Source organism: Pinus tabuliformis, chromosome 4_1, assembly GCF_031772625.1.
Source record: "Pinus tabuliformis cultivar Carrire ecotype Pingquan chromosome 4_1, CPIR1, whole genome shotgun sequence".
NCBI classification, from domain to species: Eukaryota; Viridiplantae; Streptophyta; class Pinopsida; order Pinales; family Pinaceae; genus Pinus; species Pinus tabuliformis.
The window spans coordinates 647,455,753-647,483,198 of record NC_142303.1 but is presented as its reverse complement, the minus strand read 5'-3'; the positions used below and the strand labels follow the sequence as shown (position 1 = coordinate 647,483,198).

The following is a 27,446-nucleotide window of genomic DNA, read 5'->3' as shown; positions in this document are numbered from 1 at the left end:
TGATTTTATAAACTTTTTTTTTGGTTTTTCAGTTGCTCATTTGGATAGTGGCGCACGTGGAGGGATCAAGTCTGGGCCCTAGTATGGATATGTTATTCATGGTAATGTTAAATTCTTAAAGTAAAAGTGACATTCTCCTTAATCATCATTTTCATCCTTAAATTTTTAACATTACCATGAAATGACTCAAGATGTTTGAGAGTGGTTCCAGCCTCATTGGATTTCATATGGAGAAAGTAGAATTTTAGATTTCATTTAAAATCCAGCAGACTTATTAGTTTTTCAAGATTTCAGGATTAGGAGATTGTAATGTTTCCAGGTGACACCACCTGCCCGGGCTACCCCTGCCACTAGTAGAGGACGTGGTCTACCTCCTATAGCTCCTACTTCTAGTTGTTCAACTTTTAGAGCACATCAGACTCCACTGCCATCTCCACCAGCACAGGCACCAGCGTCTACATCTAGAGGGAAAGGGAAAGCTGTGGCATTTTCTTGCAAGAGGGGTAGAGGAAATCAATAGGATTAGACTTTCATTTTATTGTATATGACATTATGACATGATGAGATACATTATCATATTTTTTGTTGATATTTTGAGGCTGAGTTGGGACTCAGGAGTCAGCACTTACTATTCAGGACATGATTCAATGTTATGTGTGATTTTAGCCCTAGAAATGATATTAAACATCTTATATATTAGTTTATGTGTCAATGTATTTATTTTATGTTGTAGATGGTTTAGATATTAAAAAAATTGAAAAAAAATGAATATTTTTGTACCAAATGATTTTTTCTGATTTTTCCGATTGCGCCGATTTAATCCCGATCGCACTTTTCACAACACTGATTTAAATGGCTTGTGTCATTTGGGCTTTTGAGGCTAGAAGTCTGTTTTACATAATTTAGAGTTAGCATTTGGGCTTTTGAGGCTGGAAGTCTGTGCTACATCAATTGCCAAAATGATAGTTTAGAGTTAACCCGCCATCAAAACGAAAAACATGAAAACAAAATTTTAAAAATTTTCTGGTTCTTTTTACATATTTCACTAAAACTTGCTGTAAGTTCTACTATTCATGTGGTATGCTGATGCTGTTGCTTCACCTTTGTTCTTGAGGTAAGATTCTTGCACTCACAATCTGGAAAGTGCACATCCTTAAAATATGGGGCCACGACAAACCCACCAATAAAATTTTTCACAGTGTGTGATCGAGCACACCTTCTCCATAAAGCATGCCTTGATGTGCATCGCACAAGTCTGACACCGAGAACATAATTTAAAACAAAAGCTCTATGTTGAATGTCGTCCATTGATCCACTAAAATGACACGCTATTACATCAATTCATCCCTATGATTGGTTGAGAGGCCAAAAAATGCATGGCCTAAGCAACAGCAAGACATCCGAGAGCAGGTAAGAATTACAAGCCGCAATGATGTGAAAAGTGATAAAATAGGGAATTTTTTATCGATTTATAGGGTTATGTGTAGATGTAATGTAACAAAGTTTATAAACCTAATTAGTATAGAGTAATGTGTAGATGTAATACAAGAAAGTTTGTAAATATTTTTACATGTTGGCTTAATATGTTGAATTTATGATACCTAAATTGATAAACATTTACATGTTGGTTAATATTAATGTAGAGCTCAAGGGGGATGTTGCAGTGTTCTTAAAATGTTAAAAATAATCAAAATAATAAAATTCAAATTTATTACATTGTAATTTTGTTTTTATTAATAAAATTGTGAACAACTTTTAGATTAAAAAAAATCATAAGATATGTATTACATTAAAATATATAGGTAGGAACAATAAGTTAAGATCCATTTTACCTTATAAAATAGAATAATGATTAGTAACTATATTTAAATTTAATTAATAAACACATAAACTTACAATATGGTTCATCAATACAACATGCCAAAAAACCATTTCTCATTTCAAACTCAAAATATTTGATTTGAATTTAATTTTATAACATTTTTTTATTAAATTTAGAAGAAAAAATATTATAATTATTTTTTAGATATATCTACATCTCTACACCTCTATCACATGAAAATATATAAAATATAAATAATAGCTATAAATTAAATCCATTTCACCAAATAAATTAAAATGAGAATTTTGTAACAATATTTAAATTTCATTAATAAGTACAAAAAAAGTTAACACTTACAATATAACAATATTTCTAAATATGGATATTCACCACCACATTACAATGGATATTATTAACTATACCATACCATGGGCCAATATGACATGCTCATCAATACCACATGCCCAAAAACCATCTTTCATTTTACAATCAAAATAATACTTATAATTAACAAAACTTTTAACCATGGGTACTCACCCCACTTTACAATGGATATTATTAACCATACCATACCATGGGCCAATACCATGACCCATCAATACCACATGCCAAAATCCATTCTCATTTCACAATCAAAATATTTTATATATAAATTTTTTAATTTAATTTTATTACTTTTTTTTGGGCAAAAACACCCTCTCCATCTCATTATGGAATAGTTGTTGTAATGTCCAATTATATTATGTTATGTAAACATTTTGACCAGATCAAATTATATAAAAATAGAAAATAAAATTATTAATTAAAATATTTGATTCAGTAAAATTATATAAAAATAAAAATAAAAATTAAAAAAAATTAATAATTAAACCAATTTAAATCAAATATAAATACCACTTCCACTTAAAATAACTATTATTTTAATATTTTCAAACACGAACATAAATACGACTACTTCTAACTGAAATAGTATAAAGAATATTTCATTATTTTTAAAATTTATTTTACCAAATTTGTTTTAAATTTAAATATAAAAAGACTAAATCTAACGAACTGTAACGAACTGAGTAACTGACTTCTAAAAATAGGAGTTAAGAATTCGGGCATTGAGCTATAAATAGATGTTAAAGAAGTGCAACACATCGCACTTCATTTTAGCTGTTACCCTTTAGAGCTCGTGAGTTGCAATGGCCGTAGCTGCACTCGTCGTCTCCTCTGCAGGCTGTATGGCCAATGTAGGCATCCTTTTCTTTCTGCTGGCTCTTCCGATGATGATCAGCGGAGATCCAGAGGCGTTGCAGGATTTCTGCGTCGCAGACACCAAGTCTTCCATTTCTGTGAACGGAGTGGCATGCCTTAATCCCACTCAAGTTTCCCCACAACACTTCATGACATCGGCCTTGCGCACGCCACCCAACACCTCGTTCGATCCTTCGGGGGTGAACTTCATTGCGACAAACATAAAGAGCATGCCGGGCCTCAACACGCTGGGAATAGTGATGGCCCGCGTAGACATGGCTGTGGGAGGGGTGGCAGCTCCACATATCCATCCCAGAGCCACTGAAATTGTGTACGTGTTGCAAGGAAAAGTGGTTGCCGGCTTCGTGGAGTCAAGTTCGAACAGACTGTTCTCTCAAACGCTGGAAGCTGGCGATGTGTTCGTGGTTCCAAAGGGAACGTTGCACTTCGCTCAAAACATCGGAGACAAGGTGGCAACTACCATCAACGCACTCAACAGCCAAAATCCGGGTTTCTTGCTCCTTCCCTCCGCCACTTTCGGTTCCCAGCCGGGCATTCCCGGGGAAGTTCTGGCGAAGTCGTTTGCCATGACTCCACAGGAAGTAGAGCGAATCAGGAAGGTCCTCGGAGGTTCCTGAATCAGTGATATACTCCTACTATTATAATAATAATAATCGCACCGCACTGAGTGTATGTGTGGAGCAGTAAGGTGGTTGCATGATGCACCTTCACGTTTTTGGATGGATGGATCACAAGTTTATTTAGAGTGGAATGAAATGAATTTCGTTAAGTATTTCGGGAAATGTGGGCTTTAAGATTTCTTGCGGGCCATAACTGTAATTGTTTTGTCATTTATTTACAATAATATTAATAATAACAATTTGGTATTTAAGATTTCTTCCTGGACATAATTATTGTTTTTTATTTACAATAATATTAATGATAATAATAATTTGGCTTTTAAGATTTGTGCTTGTCTATGACCTTAATTTTGTTTTTTATTCACAATAATATTAATAATAACGATAATTTGGCTTTTAAGATTTGTGTTTAACCATAAACCTAATTGTTTTGTTTTTTATTTGCAATAATATTAATAATAATAACAATTGGCTTTTAAGATTTCTGCTTGGCCATTTTTGTCTTTTATTTACAATAATATTAGTAAAAGACAAAACAAACAGAAATCTTAAAAGCTTTAAATTAAGATCCGTTTTCCAGAAGTTTAAGTAATGGTTTTGTAACCATATTTAGGTTTAATTAATAAGCACATGAAAATTTAATACTTTCAATATATCTACAATATAACAAGATCTTAATCACATATATTCACGTCTACTTTACCATGGATGTTATTAACTTTTTTACAATATCATGAGACAACACCATGGTTTATCAATACGGCAAGGCCAAGATCATAACTCATTTCACAATCAAAATATCTTATAAATATTTGATTTTATAGTTTTTTCAATTAAATCTAAAAGGAAAAATGTTATAATTACTTTTGACATATATCTAAACTCTCAATATTTTATAAATTAAATCAAGGTTTTAATAAAATAAAAAATGAGAATATTATATATATATATATATATATATATATATATATATATATATGAAATTTGTCATATATATATATATATATATATTTAAGAGATGTCAAATTTATATAGGGATAGATCTCACTTAAAAATGTAACCACTTAAACATTTAACATGTAATGTTTAACCTTTAACATTTTTAATCTAATGTCGTCCTATTTAAAAATCAATCTAATAAATATGAAGAGGTTTATGAACACTAAAAAAAGAGGTATCTTTAACATTTTTAATCTAATGTCGTCCTATTTAAAAATCAATCTAATAATATGAAGAGGTTTATGAACACTAAAAAAAGAGGTATGGTAAATAAATAAAAATATAAATAAACCAGAGGTATGGTAAATAAATAAAAATATAAATAAACCAGAGGTATGGTAAATAAATAAAAATATAAATAAACCAGAGGTATGGTAAATAAATGAAACTTATTTTTATAGAGTTATGGTAAATACATAAAAATATAAATAAACTAGAGACATGGTAAATAAATAAAACCTCTTTTTATATTTACTCCATAAACCTCTTTAAATTTACAAAAACTCAAAAAAAGGTTTTATTGAGGTGAAGCCTATGGGCCAAATACCATGGTACAAATTATTATTAGTACCATGAGCCAAATACCATATTTATAAAAGAGCTATGGTCAATAAATAAATAAATATAAAAGAGGTATAAAGAGGTATAGTAAATAAATAAAAATATATCAAATAGGATTAGAAATCAACATCCAATTATATACCATGGACCAAATTATTATTAATACCATGTAAAAAAAACATTATTAGCCCTAATATTAATATTAAGAGATTATTACTATTAAATCTAATATTTATATTAATATATTATTAAATTTAATATCTTTGGATTAATACAATATTAAATTTGTTATATTATAATATATAATTATATAATTATATATATATATATATATATATATATATATATATATATATATATATATATATATATATACGGGAGGGAAGATCAAAGACATACAGTGATAGAGTTGGAGAGATAGCTGGAGTGACAAGGGAGAGATGGAGATAAACTAAAGGAAAGGGGAGAGGATGAATGGAGAGAGGGAGAGGAGTGAGAGAGGTAGAGAAGGGTAATAGAGGGAGAGGGAGACATAAAGATGATGGGACAAAGAGAAGGAGAGAGGGAGGGAGATGGTGAGAGGATTGGAGGGTAGAGAGAGAGGGGAGAGAAAGGGAGAGAGAGAAAAGATGAGAGAGAGGAGGAGAGCTGTAGGAATATAGAGATGGAGTTGGAGGGGGGAGAGAGGGAGGGAAGAAGAAATACAGAGGGTGAGAAGTGGAGAAAGAGAGAGAGTGACAAGGGAGAGATGGAGAGAGAGTGTGTATGTTTAGGGGTGAGATAAAGAGACAAAGAAGGAGAGATAGAGATAAGGGGGGATAGAAGGAGAGATAGAGACAAGGGGGGATAGAAGGAGAGAGAAGGAGAAAGGGAGGGATATAGTAACATAGTTGGAGAGAGAGAGAGAGAGAGAGAGAGAGAGAGAGAGAGAGTGAGTGATGGGGGGAGAGAGAGGATTGGAGGAGAGAGAGAGAGAGAGTGATGGGGGAAGATAGAGGGAGATAGGAGAGAAAGTGAGAGAGAGGAAGGATGGGAGAGAGGACTTGAGAGAGAGAGGAGGAGGGAGGGAGGGATAGAGAGATGGAGTTCGAGGGGGGGGAGAGGGAGGAAAGAAGAAAGACACTAAGAGGAAGAGAGATGGAGTGACAAGGGAGAGATGGAGAGAGAGTGTGTATATTTGGGGGTGAGATAATGAGACAAATAAGGAGATATGGAGAGAAGGAGAGAGAGGCATATAGTAACAAAGTTGGAGAGGGAGAGAGAGGGAGGTAAGAAAAAGACATAGACAGAGAAAGTTGGAGAGAGAGGAGTGATAAGGAAGATGAAGAGAGAGGGAGAGAGGATAGTAGGAGGGAAGAGAGATAGAAGGGGGGGAGAGGGAGAGAAGGGGGGGAGAGAGAGAGGAGGGAGTGATAGATAGATAGATTGGAGAAAGAGAGTGTATATTTTGGGGGTGATATAGAGAGACAACGGGAGATAGAGATATAGATGGAAGGTGAAGAGAGGGAAGAAGAGAGAGATGGAGACAGGGAGTGAGGGATAGAGAGATTGATATATATGGAGTGAGAGAGCATGTGAGTGTGGGGGGAGTGAGATAGAGAGACAAAGAAGGAGATATAGATATAGATGGAGGGGGGAGAGAGGGAAGAAGATTTATTTCAATAGATGCATTGATTTCAATGTATATGGTGATTTCTAATTCTATTTGATTGCTTGCACTAGATGTATTAATTTCAATGTAGATGTTGATTTATAATTATTTTTTATTTCTTTCACTAGATGTATTGATTACAATGTAGATGATTTATAATCCTATTTGATTGCTTGCACTAAATGCATTGATTTCAGTGTAGATGGTGATTTCTAATCCTATTTGATTGTTTGCACTAGATGCATTGATTTTAGTGTAGATGTTGGTTTCTAATCATATTTTCTTACTTGCATTAGATTCATTGATTTGAGTGTAGATGTTGATTTCTAATCCTATTTGATTACTTTCATTAGATGCATTGCTTTCAGTGTATGCAAAAAAAATATTGACAATGTACATTGATTTTTGTGTTATAGTATTTCAGCCTATTAGTATTAGAGAGTAAGAGAGACAAGGTATGGTGTTTACTACAACAACTCGAGCTAAAGGTCTAAATGGTTTACAATTTCAACTGTCATTTTCATGTAATCGATATGAAAAGATGACAAAAATAACAAGGGTGACAATAAGAATAGTATAAGAAATTAGTTTGAGATTGATCACAATGAAGACTATTTGTAATTGACTACATTCTTATTTGTAATTAGCCGTTAGCATTATAACTGTTGGAGTCTCTGCACACTCTATTTAATCACGCTAAGCTGGATTGGTTCTTCAACTTGTCCTGACGATGAACCACACTGGTTGGTTCGAAACGCGTCGACAAAAGATTGATTATGTGATTTTGCCGAAGATTATCTAACTACATTCTTATTATTCACATTTTCTACATTGTCACTTTGCATTCAAAATTTTTATTGCATCATTTTTCATCATTAAACTTATTAACAATACTTATCATCTCAACAAACTGAGGTAACTAAGCAAATTTAAAATTAAAATGACTAGATAAATCTCAGATATATTTAGCATATTGAAAATGATTATTTAATATTAGATGTATTTAAATATTATTGATAAAATTAATCATATGTTCGATAGATTTTCCTTGGCTGCACATGATTGAAACCAACCTAGATCCATCTTAACTCCAAATCTATCAAGCGCTGAGAGGGATCAAATTTCTTGAGGTGCAAACCTTTCCTCAAGTTTTTCACTCAAAAAAGAGGTTTGCAACTCGAGATCTTTGATCCCTTTCGACGCTTGATAGATCCAAAGTTAATATGGATCTAGGTTGGTTTATAGTAAAATTTGTCGTTTAATGTAATGGTCATCCTCTAGTTTGTCGAACTAGATCTATAACTCCCATTTAGGAATTAGAGTGGTGTCATTCCATATCATTTAGGAATTAAAGTGGTGTTTTTCCATATCATGAGATTGATGGATGACTCTTGGTTTCTTCCAATGTTGCACATGTCATGATAATATCAGAATTATCGAGGAATTATGTCATGATAATTTCCCCAGTTGAATTTATCGTGATAATTTATAAATTATTGCGATTCAATGACAAATTATCGGCTTATTACTAAAAAATGTGATATAAGTTGCGGTTTGGGTTTTTCAAAGGTCATTTTCATTTTTTCTTGTGCTAATATTGAGCTCTGAGGGTTGTGTGAGTCTTGTGACCATTTTTTGTCAAGCCAAAAAGGGAAAATCAATAGTTTTCTTTGCCATGAGATTAACCAATATACCATATCCATATTTCTAGGCATGTAAAAAGGATTGTCTTCATTTTCTTTGTTTTCCAAGATTAGTATATACTATAAATCTAGAGTCTGCCACTTCTTACCCCCTTTTGAATTTCCACATTTGTTTTGTGTGGTAGGTCCAAAACTTGAAAATTTAATTAGCATTCTACAAAATGGCAAAACCACTAGACCAAATGTGGGAGAATGGTGATCCATGTGAAGGTGATTATAGAACAAAATTGCAGTGCAAGCTCTATGGAATAGAAATGTTTAGCATAATCACTTGCTTGAAATACCACCTTGCAAATTTCTAGGGCATGATGTGGATATCTTCCCTATAGCTACCCCAAACATTGTCCTTATTGCAAAGAAAAAAATCCTTGATACTTATAGAAAGAGAGATTAGAGGGAGGAACTAAAGAATTTCATGGGAAACGTAAGCTTCTTAAAGGCGAGGGGAACCTAACCCTTGGCCACACCTTCTTAGTGCAGTATTATTATCGGATTATCATTATAATATCTAGAATCTAGATGCCTCATGGTGATCATCTCACAAGATACATTTATTTTTGTTTTAATGTGATTTTGTATTAAGTTTTAACTATTATCTTGTTAGCACTTATGACTGAGGAGTCAAGACATAATGACAAATATCATATTTTAGTATTTACTACTAATGATTGATGTACCACTTTACATCTTATACATTTTATATTCTAGTTTTATTTTTATATTTCTATGACAATATGTTTTTTTGATGTTGATGTTTGCTTTAAAAGAACAAAAATCTGAAAAAATGTCAGGATTCAAGATGAATATCATATTTCGGTATCTACTATCAATCATTGATGTACCACTTGACACCTTATACCTTTTATATTTTAGTTTTATTTTCATATTTGTGTGTTAATGTGCTTATTTGATGTTGATGTTGCTTTAAAAGAATAAACATTTGAAAAAAATGATTATTTTTGTATTTTTTCAAGTTTCTTGATAATTTCCGATATTTTTCCCAATATTACCTATAATTTAAATTTTGGAACCTGAGCGATAAATTACTAATAACGATAAATGTAACATTGGTTTCTTTTGACAACTCTATTTTGTGGCTTTATTTATTTTTATTTTATATTTTTGTGCGATGCATTTCCCGAGGCAACTCACTGAGCACTTCTCCTTATTTTGAAGATGATACCTACTATTGAATTTTGTAGGTATGGTTGGTCTTCATAATTAATAGTTTAGTCCTTGAATTATATAAGACATGTTCTTCATGTCAGTTTCAAAATAAAGAATTTTTAATTTTTGAAATTTGAATTTTGGATCCAAAAGGATGAAGTTGGCCCTCCCAGTGTCAAGTTGGCCCAACTTGAAGGGACACACCCATTCGACCCCTTTTAACGTCTCTATATATATTAGTGTTCATTCTCTCCAATTTTGGCATCCATTTTCAGATCATTTATCGCTTATTTAAAATCACAAGAAGGATGGAGTTCTGAGGCATTATCTGAGGAAAATACAAGGATGAAATTTTTGAGGCACAGGAAGACTGAATTGCTGTGGCTATTAAGGGTAGTTTGATCAAGTGTGATCATGACTATGTTACTAGTCAATTTAACTTTATGTTTGACTTGAAGAATTAGATGTATCTCTATTAAACTTAATATTTTCTCCAAGGAAAAGGTTGCTAGGTTTTTCCCCAATGTTGGTTTTCCCAAGGTAAAATTCTCGTGTCTTTTGTTTAGCCATCCCTTTATGATCTTATTGGCATTTTGTTTCTACTGTTGAGATATTTTGTGCAATCTCTTTATGATGAATGTGAATGCAAGTAAGCTTAATATAATAAATCACAAGAAGTAATTATTTGATTATAAGATCCTATGAAAAATCAACATGGTATCAGAGGTAGGATAAATAGCAGCCAAACAGACTTTACAGAAGTCGAGGTACTTGAGGTCAGACGTTGAAGAGAAGCTGTGAGGCACAAGTTGTCTTTTTGTATGAGGTCGAAAGGTCCCAGGTCTGTAACTTGTTTTATTATCTGTGGTAAAGCAAAAAGCCTAGAAAATCTGAGACCTTGTGTGATTAAAGTTAAATCTACTATATTGAAGTTCATGACATGCCACCGAAGTTTAACGGAAATTTGAAGTTTGTAGCCAAGATTATGTTGACAATTGTAGGAGGGACAAAGCCTTAAGTTCTAAACCTTTGTCAAAGCCTCAAGAGGCTGAAAATCCTCAATATGACAATACAAAGGCCGAAGTGATGCAATATTAGAATATGGATGGCTGCAGAAGGGTGAAAGGCCTTAGGCTCTGTTGAAAATAGCAACAAGAAATGTTAAAAATAACATCTAGAAATTTTGATTTAATTTGTCCTTGAATTAAATTGGGAATTAAATTGTAACTCTATTCTCATAGAAACTTGTAACAATTAACTAAGTTGAGTTGACTTGAAATATGTCCTCTCTAGACCTTGGTCTAATACAAGGGATTCACATGAAAAAGGACTAACCAAACAAGAATAATTTATCCAATAAGAAAGTCTATCTTGAGGATTAATAACATAAACTTTGGAACACTTAAAGTCCTTTAGGAATGAATTCACACCCAATGGATATATGTCAAATAAATAAATTTGCTTGAAAATATAGATCCAACTTAGTTTGGATATCTCAATAGGATTGTGATAACTTGGCATAACCATCAACAAGGGTTGAAGTGTCTTGACCTCCTGTCATGTCTTTGGACTTTTTGATGGTGGATCATTGAATTGGGTGGCTTAGAAAAATCGACAGGTAGAAATGTACCACTATTGTCAGATGTATTAATGATAACATTGTTAGTGCCATTGGTTTTATTAGGTTTAATACTAGGCATATCAGAATATTGATGGATAGAGCGTTTAAATGAATCAATCGGAAAACTCTCTTGATCATATAGAGTTGAAACATCTTCCTCCTGACTTATGAAAGATTTACAATTGAACAAATAGTGAATAATAGATTCAAACTTTTCATCCTTTGATTGTAGGATCAAACCATTCTGTACATGATTGCAACCATGACCAGCCAGATAAATATTTAAAGAATTTAGAGGGGTTGTTGGTATAACAAACTTATCAAACCTATCTGGGTACAATGAATAATGTGCTAGAGGTGAGGAAGAACGAAAATACTCAGGAGGATGAGAACTAATTGTAACTAAATCAAATTAAACTTCTAATAACCATGGATCAATATCATTGTCATCAGTATAATGGTCAAAGACAGACATACCAATGTGACATTCATATTGACTAGGATATACCAAAGATTAAAAAACCTGTCAACTTACCTCCTCAGGTTTGTCATTTGGAGATATATGAATTAGCTGGATTTCAGGATCATTCTAAATTGAAAGAGTATCCTAACCCATAAATGGAGACTATACACCATGATAAGCAAGTTCTGAATCGATAACTTGTAAAGCCAAGTCCTCAGAAAAAGGAAAGATGAAATCCCATTTACTTGGGCACTCATTACCATATGTATTAGTGGAAACATGGATGTCAAGGTGATGGTTGTCCAAAGTGTAAACTTCAATGCAGAGCTTAAAAACATTTGACAGGTTATTAAGGTTACAAGATAGGTGATCAACCATAAATGCAAGATTATCATCTTGAAAGAGGGAAGAAATATAGGGCATATCTTCAACACTTTTCTCGTCTACATATGAAGTGAAATTACCTAGTTCTTGATTACCAATTGAAACAACAGGTTGAACATCATTAAGAGTTGGAGTAGGTTGATCAAGAAAACTAAGGAACAAGGAATCGAGAAAGATGGATGGTAGAGGTTGAAGGGTATCCCTTGAGGAAATTATACTTTTGATCAAATTAGATACAAGGTTAAAGTTATGAGTGTTAATATCATATGGAAAAGTCAAGAAATTAGTCTTCACCTTGGGTTTCATGAACCACTCCAAGCTTTGTTCCATAAAATCTAAATCATGTGGAGTAGTAGAGGGTGGAGAGTATGGATAAACAATTTGATTACTAGATTTCCAAACATCAACACTAGCACTACGAGGCACCCAAATTGGAACTAAAAAAGGAGGAGGACAAGGTGTTGGGTATGGAGACTGATTATCTTCTTGATTGTTCAAAGGTTTTTTTTGTTTTAGCTATGTTGGATCCCTGTGGGGTGGAAACAATGCTCGTTTAATCGCCATCATGGGGTTCCAGGGGGGAAAGACGAATTTTATGAGCCCCCCCTGACGAGGGTTCAGGGGTAACACCCCAAAAGCTAAAAAGTAGATGAAAAATTGCCTAGTAAAATATTGTAATTTTGTAGTCAATCTAAGCCATTAATTAGACAAATGATGTAACATTAGAAGTTATGTTGATTTAGGTTTTTTTCCCTTAGAAGGAAACCATCAGTTTATATAAGGGAATTTTATTGTGGTTGTGTGTTATTATTCTGAGTGAGAGAGAGAGAGGAGGCTGTGTGAGAGCGAAGAGGAAATTACAGTGGATTTGTTGTAGGTTGTATCTCTTCATTTTGCTGGATAATATAAAAGGAAGGACTGGCTATTTCTCTATGGAAGTATCCCAAATTGGGTGAACCATGTATATCTGTGTCTCTCTTATTTTATGCATTTTTGTATTTGTGTTTCCACAATATTTGATGTATTTCATTGATCCGCTAATTAATTTATAACACAAGGAACAAAAGGAATAAGAGGTTCCTCCTCAGAATATTGAGGTGTCTCATGGTTTACAAAAGTTGGGGGAGGAGAATCATTTGGGGGTTTGGATTCAAAAGATCTCAAGGTGAGTTGAATCAAACTTTGAAACTTTTCCATAATGAAATCTGAGTCAACCACTCCCTTGGGAAATTCATAGCCAAGGTGAAGAAACCGATGAAGAAAATCCTCTATACACTGACCTGAATTCATTCTAAGCTGATCAATTCTATCACATACATCTTGATAATTATACTTGTCAAAGGATTCACAAAGCTCCTTAACAAGTTTCTCAAATGAATGGATAGAAGCAACATGTAATGTATGATACCATTTCTTAACTCGACCTTCAATTGTGAGGATGAACAGTCATGCCATGACATCCTTACAATGTATTCCATTAGAAAAGGGAAAATAAGAAAAATAAAACATATGTTCAAGAACAATTAGTTCACATTTTCCATCAAACATAAATTGAAACATGTCATGAACAATTTCTACATGGAGGTAAGATCAACCTCCTTGGAAAAACATCCCAAGGTTATGTTTTGGGAAAGAGCCATTTGAGATAAGAGGTTCAAAACAGAATCAATGAGCACAACTTGTCATTTGGCCCTCCTTCTAGTGTTATAATGTTGACGGTGTTGATTAACGCCAACATATAGGGGGTCTCCCCAATGTGAAGTACCAATTAGACCCCACACTATTGGGAGTAGGAGTCCCATCCAGAGTATTGACCTAGTTATGATAACTTAAGGTTTTCGTTGGCTACAATGGGTAACATAAGAGATTGACATATAATCTTTGAAATCAACAAGTAAGTTGACACTGTGAAACACCAATTGCAATGTGTAAAAGGAGGCCTTCACAAGAGGGGAGACAAAAGTGAGTCTCTAGAAGGAAAGTATTAGTACTATCCTAAGAGGGGCACACGGGAGCATGGAAAGACTCATTGATTAACTTGAAAATTAGTTCAAAATATAACAACGATTCATGATAGCAAGTACAACACACATTCAACAAGATAAACACCAAATCCACTGAAATAGTTCAATTTATTTAGTACATATGAACACAACATATACTGCAAACATCCAAAGAACAGTCTTAAAACTTACATGATACATGCATGAAAACGTGTTGGCTCAACGTGCTTCTGATTATTAAGTGAAAGATCCAAGTACACAGTTACAATGGTGAGACACTAGTTCCAATAGTGGAACATTAAGTCACTTATTTCTTCTCTAAGGAATAATTTTCTCTCTTATGCCAAGTGGAAGATGCCAAGGATAGCTCTCCAAAGTCTGTGGCTCCAAAATCCTTTTTCTTGAGTTATGAGGGTGAATTTATAACAAGAGGGATGACCTTTCATATCCCCATGACTCTTGAGCTACCCTCCTGACTCTTGGAGTCCTAAATGACCTTTGAACTTCTATGTGACTCTTTTTTCAACATGTAAGTTTTCATATTCCGCATATGAATTTTGGACTTCCACACATTACATTTTGTCATTTTCTTGCAAATAAATCATTCCATTCAACATGATGATGTGGCAAGACACATGGGCACATATGGCATTGTGATGACACTTGTTCAAGTCAACTTGATAATGATGTCTTGGAACTTGATGATGATGTGGTGATGCCAAGATGCTCCTTATGCTTCTTTGCCTTCAATCTTCATGAAATATATTCTTTTTTCTTCACCTTGACCCTCCGAAGGGTCATGGATCAATATTGGAATCCCCTATCATCATGAAATGTCTTCATTCTCTCTTGGTCTGAGACCTCTTCATGTATTCATGATGGTTCTTATTTGTGCTTCTTCTTCGCAAGTGACTCTTAGTTCCTTGTCCTAGACATCTTCAAGGAGCATCACCTTTTCATGTTGAGATGGTAAATCTGCCAATGAATATCACTCATGAAAAGGAAAAATTAGTCTTGAAATCATCTATCCTATCTCTGCCTTGATCATGGAAGGACTTCTTGTGATATTCCTATGAAAGGATTGAGAAGGAAGGGCTTAATGAGGAGGGTGCAATTAAGCTCAACAGTGGAAGAGGAAAGCACCAATGTTCACTAAAACTATGCCATGCACTATGAGGAGGAGCTCTTTAGGCTCAAGCATAGTGAGTAAGTAAAAGGGACAAAGGTGATGGGTTTATTGACTAATACTGCGCCATGTGTGAGGACTAAGAGAGTAGGAGACAATGAGAGTGCAGTTTGACTTGATAGTGACTGAGAAGAGGCCTCATTTTTCTCTAAGATTATGCCATGCACTAATTAGGCAAGGCAGTACAAGTCTTGGTCACATAGAGGGATCACAATCATTAGTGGGAGAAAGATTAAGCCTTGTTACTATGCCATACACTGGGCTTAAGTGCATGCCTCTATGCCAGTACAATTTATCTCAACAATGGAATTTTTTTCACTAGGAATGTGATATCATGCTATGTGCCCTATGCTAACGCAATTTGACTTGACACCAACTGATAGGAGGCCTCATTGTGCATTAAGATTACGCAATGCACTGAGAGAGAGGGGGAGGCTTGAGGATAGCGCAAAATTTCCTTAGAAGTGGCCCAATTTCTTCTAGAGATTCACTTTGTTCCTCATTCTAGTGCATTTTTGTTCTCCAAGGTATATTTGTAAGAGGAGATTGTGTAGTTCATTGAGGTAGGAAATAAAAGGTAAGTCACTTTTCCCAGGAGATGTTTATTGCACTGTGAGAGGGAGGAGACCTTGCATGGTGAGATTTTATTTTGCAAAGGGCTAATAGAAATGATCCATACTCTATACAAGGTAGAATGCTAAAATCCTAGTGTAATGAATCGGTTTTAGAAAGAAGGGCTAAGTGACTATGTTTTGAAGGTTTTGAATGTGCATCCATAGGAGATGACCTTGAAGAGGGCTTAGTGAAAAATTATGGGAGGAATAGATGTGATCAATGAGGCTCATGAATAGGCTATGCTCATAACTCGGTGAAGGATTGAAGCTTTCATAACTTGCATTGGGCAATAGGACCAAGAAGAGATCCAAAATGGCTAAGTGTGGAACCAGTAGAGTAAGAAAGGGAAAAACATTTGAGCAAGACTAAAACATGGATCACACAATGAATTCCATCAATATAATACAAGGGAAAGAAAAAGGCTTATGAACAACAATCACACCTTGAAATGACAACAAAGCAACACTTATTTCTAATTGTGATAATTGAAATGACACATTATGACACTTAGAATACAAGTTGCCATAGAAGGGTCGATTGCGACCAGAAAGTGCGGTAAGTTGTGAGGATGTGTCTAAAACATATTATCATGATATCTAGGATAATCTAATGCAGAAGAGTGCACAATAACAAACTCTAATGATGTGAAAAGGTGTGACACATACATGAGTGAAAATAGCTAGAAGCGACACTTGTGACAGTAAGAAAACGTGAAAATGACATTTGCAAAAGTTAAAGAAATTGAAGGCGAAACATGGCAGAGTGAAGATAACATGAAAATTCCACTTGTTAAAATGAAAGAAAGAAAAATGATAGTCGCAAATAAGAAAGTGACACTTTTGAAAGAAAATTTGCGCAAAATCAATATTTGGAAAACTCACTAAAATAAATGTACAATTACAACCAAAGTGAGGGAGACTGTCAATGGAAAGTGTTCACTGACTATCAATTGTCTAGGCTTGCATAAGAAAGGTGCAATTATGCATTTATCAAGCAATGAGCATGTGTGAGCAAGTGACTTTGACACTTAGAGCCTGAGAAGAAGACTAAAACACTTAGAAAACATCAATTGACAATGAAGTGACCATGGATGATAGATTGTAAGATCCTCAATAAGCTCCAAAATTAAAGTGTAGGCAACATTTTGGAGGGTGTTGATCGTAACATCAATATAGAATTATGATGTAACATTCCCATTCCACCCCCTTAATCTTATCTTGGGTTGTGGTGGGCATTACATGTTTATTTTGACCTGGTATCTAAGATTTATTATGAAAATGGGCTTAGTGAAACCTCACTTTTCTAACTTTGTGAGAATTAATTTGGACGCCACCATGATGATCATCTTGTCTAGATATTTTTGATGATATAATTTTTATCTTGATCTGAATCCTGGGTCAAATTTTATGCATGTTTGAAGTTTTTCTAATGAGAACGATCCACATTGGTTCATTGATTTCCATGTGGCCCTTGCTTAGCCTATGAGGCACTGCTATGACCACTTACTTGTCAACAAAGTCACCTACCTTATTACATGTTGCATAGGGGTATGGAATTACCCAGTCAAAACTACTGCTACTGCAAACCCCCCTCAATGGTGGTTTCAAAATTGGCGAAGGGGGGCCCCTTAATTAATCTCAACCATTGTTCAGTGATAGGCAGGTTGGCATTAATCCCAACTGTGACCCCCCTGCTCGTTAAACATTGACCACTTCAAGGCCCCATCAATCACTCTCATTTGTCGATCTCTAGGCCTACTCTCCACTTAATTCCATTGAATGGCTTGGTGTCCAAGTCACCTACAAGCCCAGTAGGTTCCATCCCCAAGCCATGTCATCTTAATCCAGATCACCTCCAATCCATGTCATCTCAACAACAGGTTCTCATCCTTACCTCCATTCCAATCTCAATTGCAGAGATGAGGTCTGAGGTTTGATACTTGTGACCTCCCTTCATTATGCTTGTTGCTCGAGGTGGAGCCCACCGATCCACGTCATATTAGGGAGTCAACATTAGGGTTTCCTCTTTATTCCAATTTCAATTGCAAAGCCATAACCCGAGATCCAAGGCTTGCGGCTCCGCTTCCTCATGCTTGATGCCCAAGGTGGAGCACACTAGTTCACATTTGTCTTGGGGCTTCGACATTAGGGTTTCCTCTTCATTCAAATCTCAATTGCAAAGTCGTGATCCAAGGTTTGATACTGATGGCTCCCCCTTTTATGCTTAGTGCCCGAGGTGGAGCCCACCAGTCCATGTCATCTCATGAATTTGACATCAAGGTTTACTCTTCATTCCAATCTCAATTGAAAAGTTGTAGTTCGAGGTCTAAGACCCACAATTCCCCTTCCTTATGCTCGTTATCGAAGGTGTATCCCATCTGTCCATGTCATATTGAGACTTTTGCAATAAGGTTTTTCCTCCATCCCAGTCTCAATTTCATAGTCGCATTTCGAGGTCCGAGACAAGTGCTTCACTCCACTTCAATAGGTTTCTCATAGGTTTTTTAGACACTCTAAGGCATGAGTTTATTAGAGTCAGCTTGATTATAAGTATACACATCTCGATAATATTATAAGAGGAAATGTGGATCCTATGATATGCTGCACAAAAATCCTGAGAAAATGAGCTATTATGCTCTCAACCATGGTAGTCTAATGGATGAAAATAGAGACACAACTTGTTACATGAACTATTAATAAATTAATGGACAAAAATATCCAAATATTGATTAAATTAATAAAATCTAAGATATCATGCAATCATGAGCATAAGAATGATATTCATCATTCAAACATTCACTAATATTAAAGATCATACAAGAGTTCATACCAGATGTGTGCAATTCATGGGACATCATAGATTTAACTCAATATATAGATATATTTGACTTATCTAAGTATGTAAAGATCGATGGAAACTGGAGGAGGGAATTTAAATCTCCACCCTTCCATAGGCCAACTACATTGTAACCTTTCTTGTAGATGACCACCCCTGAGCTAGAACCAAAGTATTAGGAGATGTTTGCTCGAGGGGAAACTTCACACCAATGGCTTAATAGGCACTTAAAGATGGAGTTCATTGCCGAGGTGGTTTATCAACTATCCTTTGATTGAAGCACCACAATAACTCACTTACTCTCCTGAGTCCATTCATAGGGCTTCAACCATGGTTCAAATGTGGTATTTCTCAATCCAGGAGACTGAATTCATTAACCAGTGGTTTATCAACTATCTTTTCATAGCAAGAACCACAGGGTTCTGCAGTCTACTATCCATGTGGTTAACAACTCTCTAGCAAGCACCAAAGTGACTCAGAATGTCCTGTCCAAGTAGTTTATTAGCTATATAAAAATCACCACAGTGATTCAATCATCCATTAAGCCTATCACTAACCACTTAGGCATAGACACATAGTCTAGTAGCCTCAACATAAAGGAATACAGGGAATAATACCCATGGTTTTTTAGCACTAGCTTAGTGACAACTCCATTCGAGTTCAGTCTAGAGATAAGCATTTTTCTTCTACAGGGTATATTTGTAAGAGCCGATTGTGTAGTTTGTTGGGCACCAAATCGGCCTATCTTTTTCCTGCATTTCCACTCCCTTTTCTCATCCTTTTTGTATTCATTCACACATATTTACTATGATAAAACTGTGAGGTAATTCCCCTTTCTTCGTCTCTTGGAATATTTAATTATTGAAGTAGAGTCATGAGGGTTTTTCCTATGTGAAACACTAAAACATGTTATGACCACAAATTCTGGAGCAGAGACATTGACCTCATGGCATATTGCAGCAGTTCCTTGATTCACAACAGCTGATTTACCACGATGAAACAACATAACCAATTTGCAGTTATTCTCAAACCGTTTTGGATCATTTCTGTCTTGCTCTCTCGACGCTGGTGCTGTGTTGAGCTGATGTATATCTTTGGGCATATAGTTGCCATGTTTTGGGGAGAGATGTTATTTCCCTTTGTATTGTATAAAAGACGGGTCATTCCTGTATGAAGGGTTAGCCAAACCCTGATCTATATTGTAACAACATTTCTCAGATTAATAAAATACAACCCTTTTTGTTGTTCTATCCTTCACCATGAGTAACACAGCTCTGATTAGAGCGCTGGGCCCGCTATTCTGATTAGGTGCTACGTGTTTTCCTGTTATGTGTGTTGTTCATTGCTGTGTGTATTTATTGATTGTTGTTACGGATTTCTTTAGATTATTGTGAATTCCTTTTTAAGTTTTGCAGTTTAGTTTTCATCCCTGTTACAACAATGTTTTGATTTTGTAATCGCGAACCCTTGGTCGATGACAGATTGTAACCTTGCCCCTGCATATACCTTGCGTGTTACCTTGAAAATAATACGCACCCAGATTGATAAGTTAATGTAGGAAAGGGGGTGAATAATTTGTTCATACCTGGACACCAACATTTTGGCGTCATTTCCGGGGAGGCTAACAAGGTGCAAGACATGATCTGTATCAACCAGAGGGTCAATCTCTCGTCCTGGGGAGAGAACGAGCTTTCTCACTCTGCTCCAAGTCCTGAGCATATGTATTTCTTTTGTTTTGTGCTTTTACTATTTTCCTGTTTTTATTAGTGTCGATCTCTTGTCTTGGGGAGGGAGGATTCCTTTGACGCCTTTCTCCAGGCCCTAAGATTAGCTTTTTCCAGTATCTTTGTTGTTTTGGTTTTGAGAAATCCAACCTCTCACCCTGGGGAGGGAGGGGTTCTTTGGCTCCCTACTTTAGGTCTTTATGTGTTAGGTTTTCTTGCATGTGTGTTATTTTCTTGTTTGGCTTCTTGTCCTGGGGAGGGAGGAGTCCTTTGATGCCCTACTCCAGGCCTTTAACCCTAGGTTACTATTTTCTTTTTCCTAATAGAGTTCAGGCTTCTGTGATCCATATCAATTTAGAGAGAGATTTTTCGGCGAAAATCACATGGAAAATCATTTGTCGACGCGTTTCGAACCAACCTTTCAATGTGATCTGTCGTCCTGGGGAGGGAATGGTCTTTTGATGCCCTACTCCAAGTCTTGGACACTGAGATTTGGTATCAACATCTTTCATAATATCAATTTGCATGAAAAAAGAGCCAAATAAGAGGGGTAGAGGGAGAACCCCAAAGAAGGGAGGACAGGATTTGGGAAGGAATACTTATATCCAGAAAATCATTGCAAAAGTTGAATTAGAGGCGTCTTCCCGTGCAGCCATGAGACCAGGTGCGTGGACAAGATCCGAGGGACAATCTGTTGATCAACCAATGTTGTTTACAGCACCCCCTACTGATTTGATACAACAGATCCTTCCAGCAGTCGGAGAGACAAGCAGAAGTACACTTGATAAAGGGGTACCGTTGCTCGTAACAGAAGAAGAAGAAGTTGCAAGTACAACATCCGAGGAGACAATCCATCCCAGTAGGGAAGAAGAAGTTACAGAAAGGAGGTCTGAAGGGTCAAGCCACTATGACAGGAAGGAAGAATTTGTAGGGACATTCCTATCACCAAGGGATAGAGGGAGCGTTGTTAAGGAAATTCAAATCCCTGTGATGAGAGCCCTTCCTACGGAGCCTGTCGAAGTCCCCAGTGAGTATTGGAGGATATTCATGGCACCTACAATCTCTACTATTGAATTCCCAATTGGGGATCTTGGGACTAGTGCACCAACAATGCCCATTCCTTTAACAACTTTACCCAACTTCCATGGGCTTACCTCAGAAGTCCCCGACACGTTTTTGTTTGAATTTGACATTGTGTGTCGGCGATATGATTATATAACGGATGCTCAGAAATTGAAAATATTCCCTACTATGCTAAAAGGGATAGCCCTGTGGTGGTTTATGGGTCTTTGGGGAAGGACTATCACAACATGGGAGGAGATGAAAGCTGATTTCTTGGAGAAGTACCAGGATTACCGTAAATCATGGGATATTAAGGAAGAAGACTTCAAGTTTACACAGAAAGAGGACAAAAATATGGAAGACTATGTGGAACACTGTAAATACACATTGCAGAGACCAAGTCACTCTGACCTGGATAAGGAAATTTTGAAAATTATCCTTCTCCAGGCCTTTCAAGAGGAGTTTTTGGAATTGTTTAATATAGTCAGAAAGGGAGATATATCAAAGGAGAACTTTGACACCATCTGCGAGTTGTGCATATAGTTCTCAAGGGGAGTTGAAAGAAATAAACAGGGGATTCGATCAACAAAAATATCTGGTGGAGGTGTCACAAAAGTAGAAATTGGAAATCTGTTGGGCAACCTGAGGACTGATATCCTGAGTACCTTGTCTAAATAGATAGATACGCTGCAAGTAAAACAGAAACAACTAGAGTTGGAAAGAACTATGGCAATATTTTGCCCAACATGCAGGAAGAAACACCCACAGAGGGAATGCCCATTAAACTCTATAGAGGAGTGTGCAATCTATGAGTTGAATCATGCGACAAGTTCATGCCCATCCTTGCCAGGAATGAAAGAAGTTTTTCAAGGGATAGGTGAAGAGATGGAGCAACGATACTTTATGGGACCTAAAAAGCCATGGCCACCTCGGTTGTTAATGGGAAATCAAGGTATGTTTCTGGATCCATCTCAATATTTTAGTAATTTTAATATGGGTCCCCAGTCCATGCCTTATCCACCCATGTGGCCCCAATACCCACTTCTACCTTGGCAACAGTGTGCTCCTCAAGCTAGTTCAAGTTCCTCGTGGGCTCCTAACTGGCGGGGACCTTCTCCTCCTGGGAAGTTTCCCAGTCATTGCCACAACAACAACTCCAGTTACCCTCTAATGTGCCTAATCAACGTATTCATCCCCAAATTCCCATCCAACCCAATTCGAATCCTAACAATAAAGGGGCTCAACAAGCTGACACCCTCAACCTACCTTCATACAACATCTCTACTGCATAATTTTATGAGATGAAATTATGATCTGGGCAGACAGTAGATGCTCAACCCTCACCAGTTATCATTGAACAAATTGACAGTGAGGAAAAGGAACCAGAAATGGTCGAAGAGGAATCAAACCGAGTCAACAAAAATCATACACCTCCTCAACCGCTAGTTACTCTAAAACACCAAGCTAAACTGCCCTATCCTGAAAGGTTGGCTTTGAGTAAACAAATCCCTCAAGCTGAGTTTGACTTGTTAGGGAAGTTATAGAATTTATTTGTCAAGATTCCCCTACTGCAAGCTATGAGGGACATGCCTATATATGCAAAAACGCTTAGGGAATATTGTGCTAATAAGCCTAAAAAGAAATCAAGAGATCTGCTCAATATTCATGTAATGGGGAAGCTATCAGATTTTATGATGGGAAGGTCCATGCCTATAAAGTATGGGGATCCAGGGAACCTAATTTTAACCGTGCAAATTAATGGGGTAGAAATTCCAAATGTACTGGTAGATTTGGGTGCTGCCATAAATGTCATCACTGCAAAAACTATGCATGAATTAGGTCTTCGTAACTTGAAACACACACCTACAGCGTTAGAGCTCACAGATCGATCTATAGTAAAACCGGTAGGGAAGTTAGAAGATATCACAATCTTGGTTGATTCATGGCACTATCCTGTGGACTTCCTAGTACTACAAACGAAATCTCTAGCTAGAGGCCATCCCTTGATTCTGGGAAGGTCGTGGCTGGCAACCGCAGACTCTTATATTAGGTGTTGGTTTGGACATATGGTCATTTCAAATGGACAAAACACTAAGAATTTAGTGTTATATCCTCCCGCAAAATCTAACCCATCAGCAAAGTCATCAGGTCACAAGAAATATTTACCCAAGAAAGAGTCTGAATCAGAAAATGAGGAATTAAGACCATTTCTTACAATTGGACAGGCCCTCCAGCTAAAAATAGAGACGAAATATGACACCATTACTACTTTAATTAGTGATCCCTATTCTGTTTCAGATTTAAATCAACAAATCTTGGAGTCTATCTTGAGCTGTGAGACACAGGAAAGTATTGGAACAGCAGATGGATTTGATGAGCTACCTACAATTGTGTCCCATGACAATATTTTCATGGAATTAGAACCAAGAAAAACCATGAATATCAATCCAAATCTGTCAGAGTCCCAGAGGAAACAACTCTTGGATGTTCTTCAGAAACACGAAGAAGCCTTCACCTGGGACTACTCAGATATGAAGGGGATTCTTGCTATTCTATGTACCCATCATATATACATTAAGGAGGACTATCGTCCTATGAGGCAACCCCAGAGGAGAATGAACCCTACTTTGAAAAACATTGTATTGGAAGAGCTTCAAAAGCTGCTGGACGTGGGATTTATCTACCCCATTTTAGACAGCCAATGGGTTTCTCCATTGGTAATGGTCCCTAAGAAAAAGGGTAAATGGTGGATATGTGTGGATTACAGAGAATTAAATAAGGCAACGCAGAAAGACCATTTTCCGTTACCATTCATTGACCAAGTCTTGGATACGTTGGCTAGGAAGAATTTTTTCTCCTTCCTGGATGGAATTAGTGGGTACAACCAAATCCAGATAGCTCCTGAAGATCAGGATAAGACCATTTTCACATGCCCTTGGGGAACATTCGCATATTGGGTCCTCCCATTTGGTCTCTGTAATGCGCCTGCAACATTTCAGAGGGCAATTTTAGGGATTTTCTTTGATCTGATGGATGATAGTGTTGGGATTTACATGGACAATTTCACAGCATACGGGGATTCATTCGAAGAAGTGTTGCGGAAGCTAGAAAAGGTTCTTGAAAGATGCAAGCAGGCACATGTCTCTTTAAGTATGGAAAAATGCTATATGATGGTGAATGAACGAATAGTCATGGGACACTTGCTTTCGGCTGCAGGAATTTGAATGGACCCAGCTAAAATAAAGGTAATACAACATTTTCCAATACCTAAAACACCCACACAGGTACGTAGCTTTATTGGTTGTGCTGGTTATTACATACGCTTTATAGAAAATTTTGCTAAAATATCACATTCGCTTTTTCAATTGCTCACAAAAGATGCAGATTTTGTGTGGACAGATCACTGTGATACAACCTTTGTGAAGATCAAGGAATTGGTCTGTAGTGCTCTGATCCTTAGAGGGCCAGACTGGGCATTACCATTCCATATTCATGCTGATGCTTCCCAGACAGTAGTTGGGGCAGTTTTGGGGTAGCAAGTGGATAAGGTACCATATGCAGTTTACTATGTTAGTAAGAACTTGGCTCCTGCTGAGTTAAACTACACAGTGACTGAAAAAGAATTCCTTGCTGTCATCTATGCCATCAACAAGTTCTGGCACTATATTACTGGGTACCCCACCTTTGTACATACTGATCATGTAGCTATCAGGTATCTGATGAATAAACCCGTTACCCCTGGTCATATTACAAGGTGGCTTTTGCTACTTCAAGGTTTGACATTACTATAGTAGATAAACTAGGGAAGGACAACGTGGTTGCTGATTTTATGTCTAGGTTAGAAAATGATGCCGAAGGTACACCTATTGAAGATAGCTTTCTAGATGAATATCTCTTTTCAATTTCCGCTAACACTCCATGGTATGCAGATATTGCTAACTATCTTGCTACAGGGAAGGCGCCTCATCATTTTTCTTATAAGGATCAACAAAAAATTATTAATCATTGTATCCGATATTCATGGATGGCAGGATACCTCTTTCATACAGGGGTTGATCAACAGATTCGGCGTTGTGTATCAGTGGATGATATCTATGAGATATTGAAGGCCACCCATGATGGAACTTGTGGAGGACATTTTACAGATAAAAGAACAGGCCACAAGGTGCTACAAATGGGATACTATTGGCCTTCTATCTTTCACGATGCTAGAGATTATGTTCAAAGATGTGACAGCTGTCAGCAGATGGGACAACCTGGGAAATCGGATGAAATGCCATTAAAACCCCAGATAGCCCTTGAACCTTTTGAGAAGTTGGCCATTGATTTCATTGGGCCTTTCAACCCACCTTCTCACTAGAAAGTTCACATCCTGGTCTGCACTAATTATGTGACTAAGTGGGTGGAAGCCAGAGCTGTTACGAAAGCAACAGAACAGGTGGTTGCAGATTTCCTTTTTGAAGAGATTTTTTCCCTATATGGTACCCCAAGAGAAATTGTTTCAGATGGAGGAGCACAGTTCACATCCCACATGATAGGGAGGCTTATGTAGAAATATAGGGTAAAACACAAAGTGACAACTCCTTACCATCCCTAAGCGAATGGACAGGTAGAAAGTAAAAACAAGGTATTGGAAAATATCTTGACAAAAACTATAGCAAGTCATCACCGGGATTGGTCTCAAAAACTTCCAGAAGCTCTTTGGGCGTATAGGACTACATGCTGGAATACATCTGGGTTTTCACCATTTGAGCTAGTCTATGGGAAATCCCCCTTGTTTCCAGTAGAGTTTGAGATTAGTTTGCTCAGAACAGCTTTGGAAGTGGGATTAGACTTATCAGAGGCTCAGAAACACCGGCTGGAGCAGCTCAATGAGTTAGACGAGATTTGTTCAGTAGTTGACCAGAAAACTACTGCTATCCAACAACAGAGGATGAAATGGCATGATAAATTTATCAAGAATAAGGTGCTTGATAAAGGGGACTGGGCATTGCTCTATGACTCCCGGTTCAAAGATTTTAAAGGAAAGCTTCACACTCGTTGGATGGGAGCCTATGAAGTGGACACTATATTCGACAATGGAACAGTCAGATTGGTTATAGTAGATGAAAATCGTACTTCCTTCTTAGTGGATGGACACCGTCTGAAGTTATACCACCATCCAAATTCTAAGGATGCCTTCATCAAATTTCTTGCTGATACATCTGGTTTGATGGTTGACAGTGTAGAGAATACTCTCTCTACCTTATGTTAAAATATATATATATATATATATATATATAATATGCTGTTACTACTTACTTGTTTGTCTTTTGCAGGAATAAGAACCGAATTATGACAAGGAGAAACTGAGAAATTTTCCAAGTAATAGTCCTTGTTGTTACTCCGGTGTTGTTACTCCACTATTGTTGTTACTCTGCCGGTGTTGTTACTCCACCGTTGTTGTTACTCCGCCGGTGTTGTTACTCTGCCATTGCTGTTACTTCACCGGTGCTGTTACTCCGCCGGTGCTGTTACTCCGCCGTTGCTATTACTTTGCCAGTGTTGTTACTCCGTCGTTGTTGTTACTTCACCATTGCTGTTACTCTGTCAATGTTGTTACTTCACTGTTGTTGTTACTTCGTCGTTGCTATTACTCCGCCGGTGCTGTTACACCGTTGTTGCTGTCACTCCATCAGTGTTGTTACTCCGCCATCGCTGTTATTCCACCAATTATTTTTGTTGTTACTCCATTGCTAGGTAGGTCACCAGGTACACCTTCACTAACTCT

The 27,446-nt window shown here is 36.6% G+C and overlaps 1 protein-coding gene across 1 annotated transcript; it reads left to right on the top strand.

Annotated features, from left to right (window-relative positions):
* The first annotated feature begins 3,009 nt into the window (after positions 1-3,009).
* LOC149177724 (germin-like protein 8-12) lies at positions 3,010-3,699 on the top strand. The gene has a single exon (XM_089421860.1). It carries the CDS (start codon positions 3,010-3,012, stop codon positions 3,697-3,699), a length of 690 nt encoding a protein of 229 aa, XP_089277986.1.
* Positions 3,700-27,446: the final 23,747 nt, after the last annotated feature.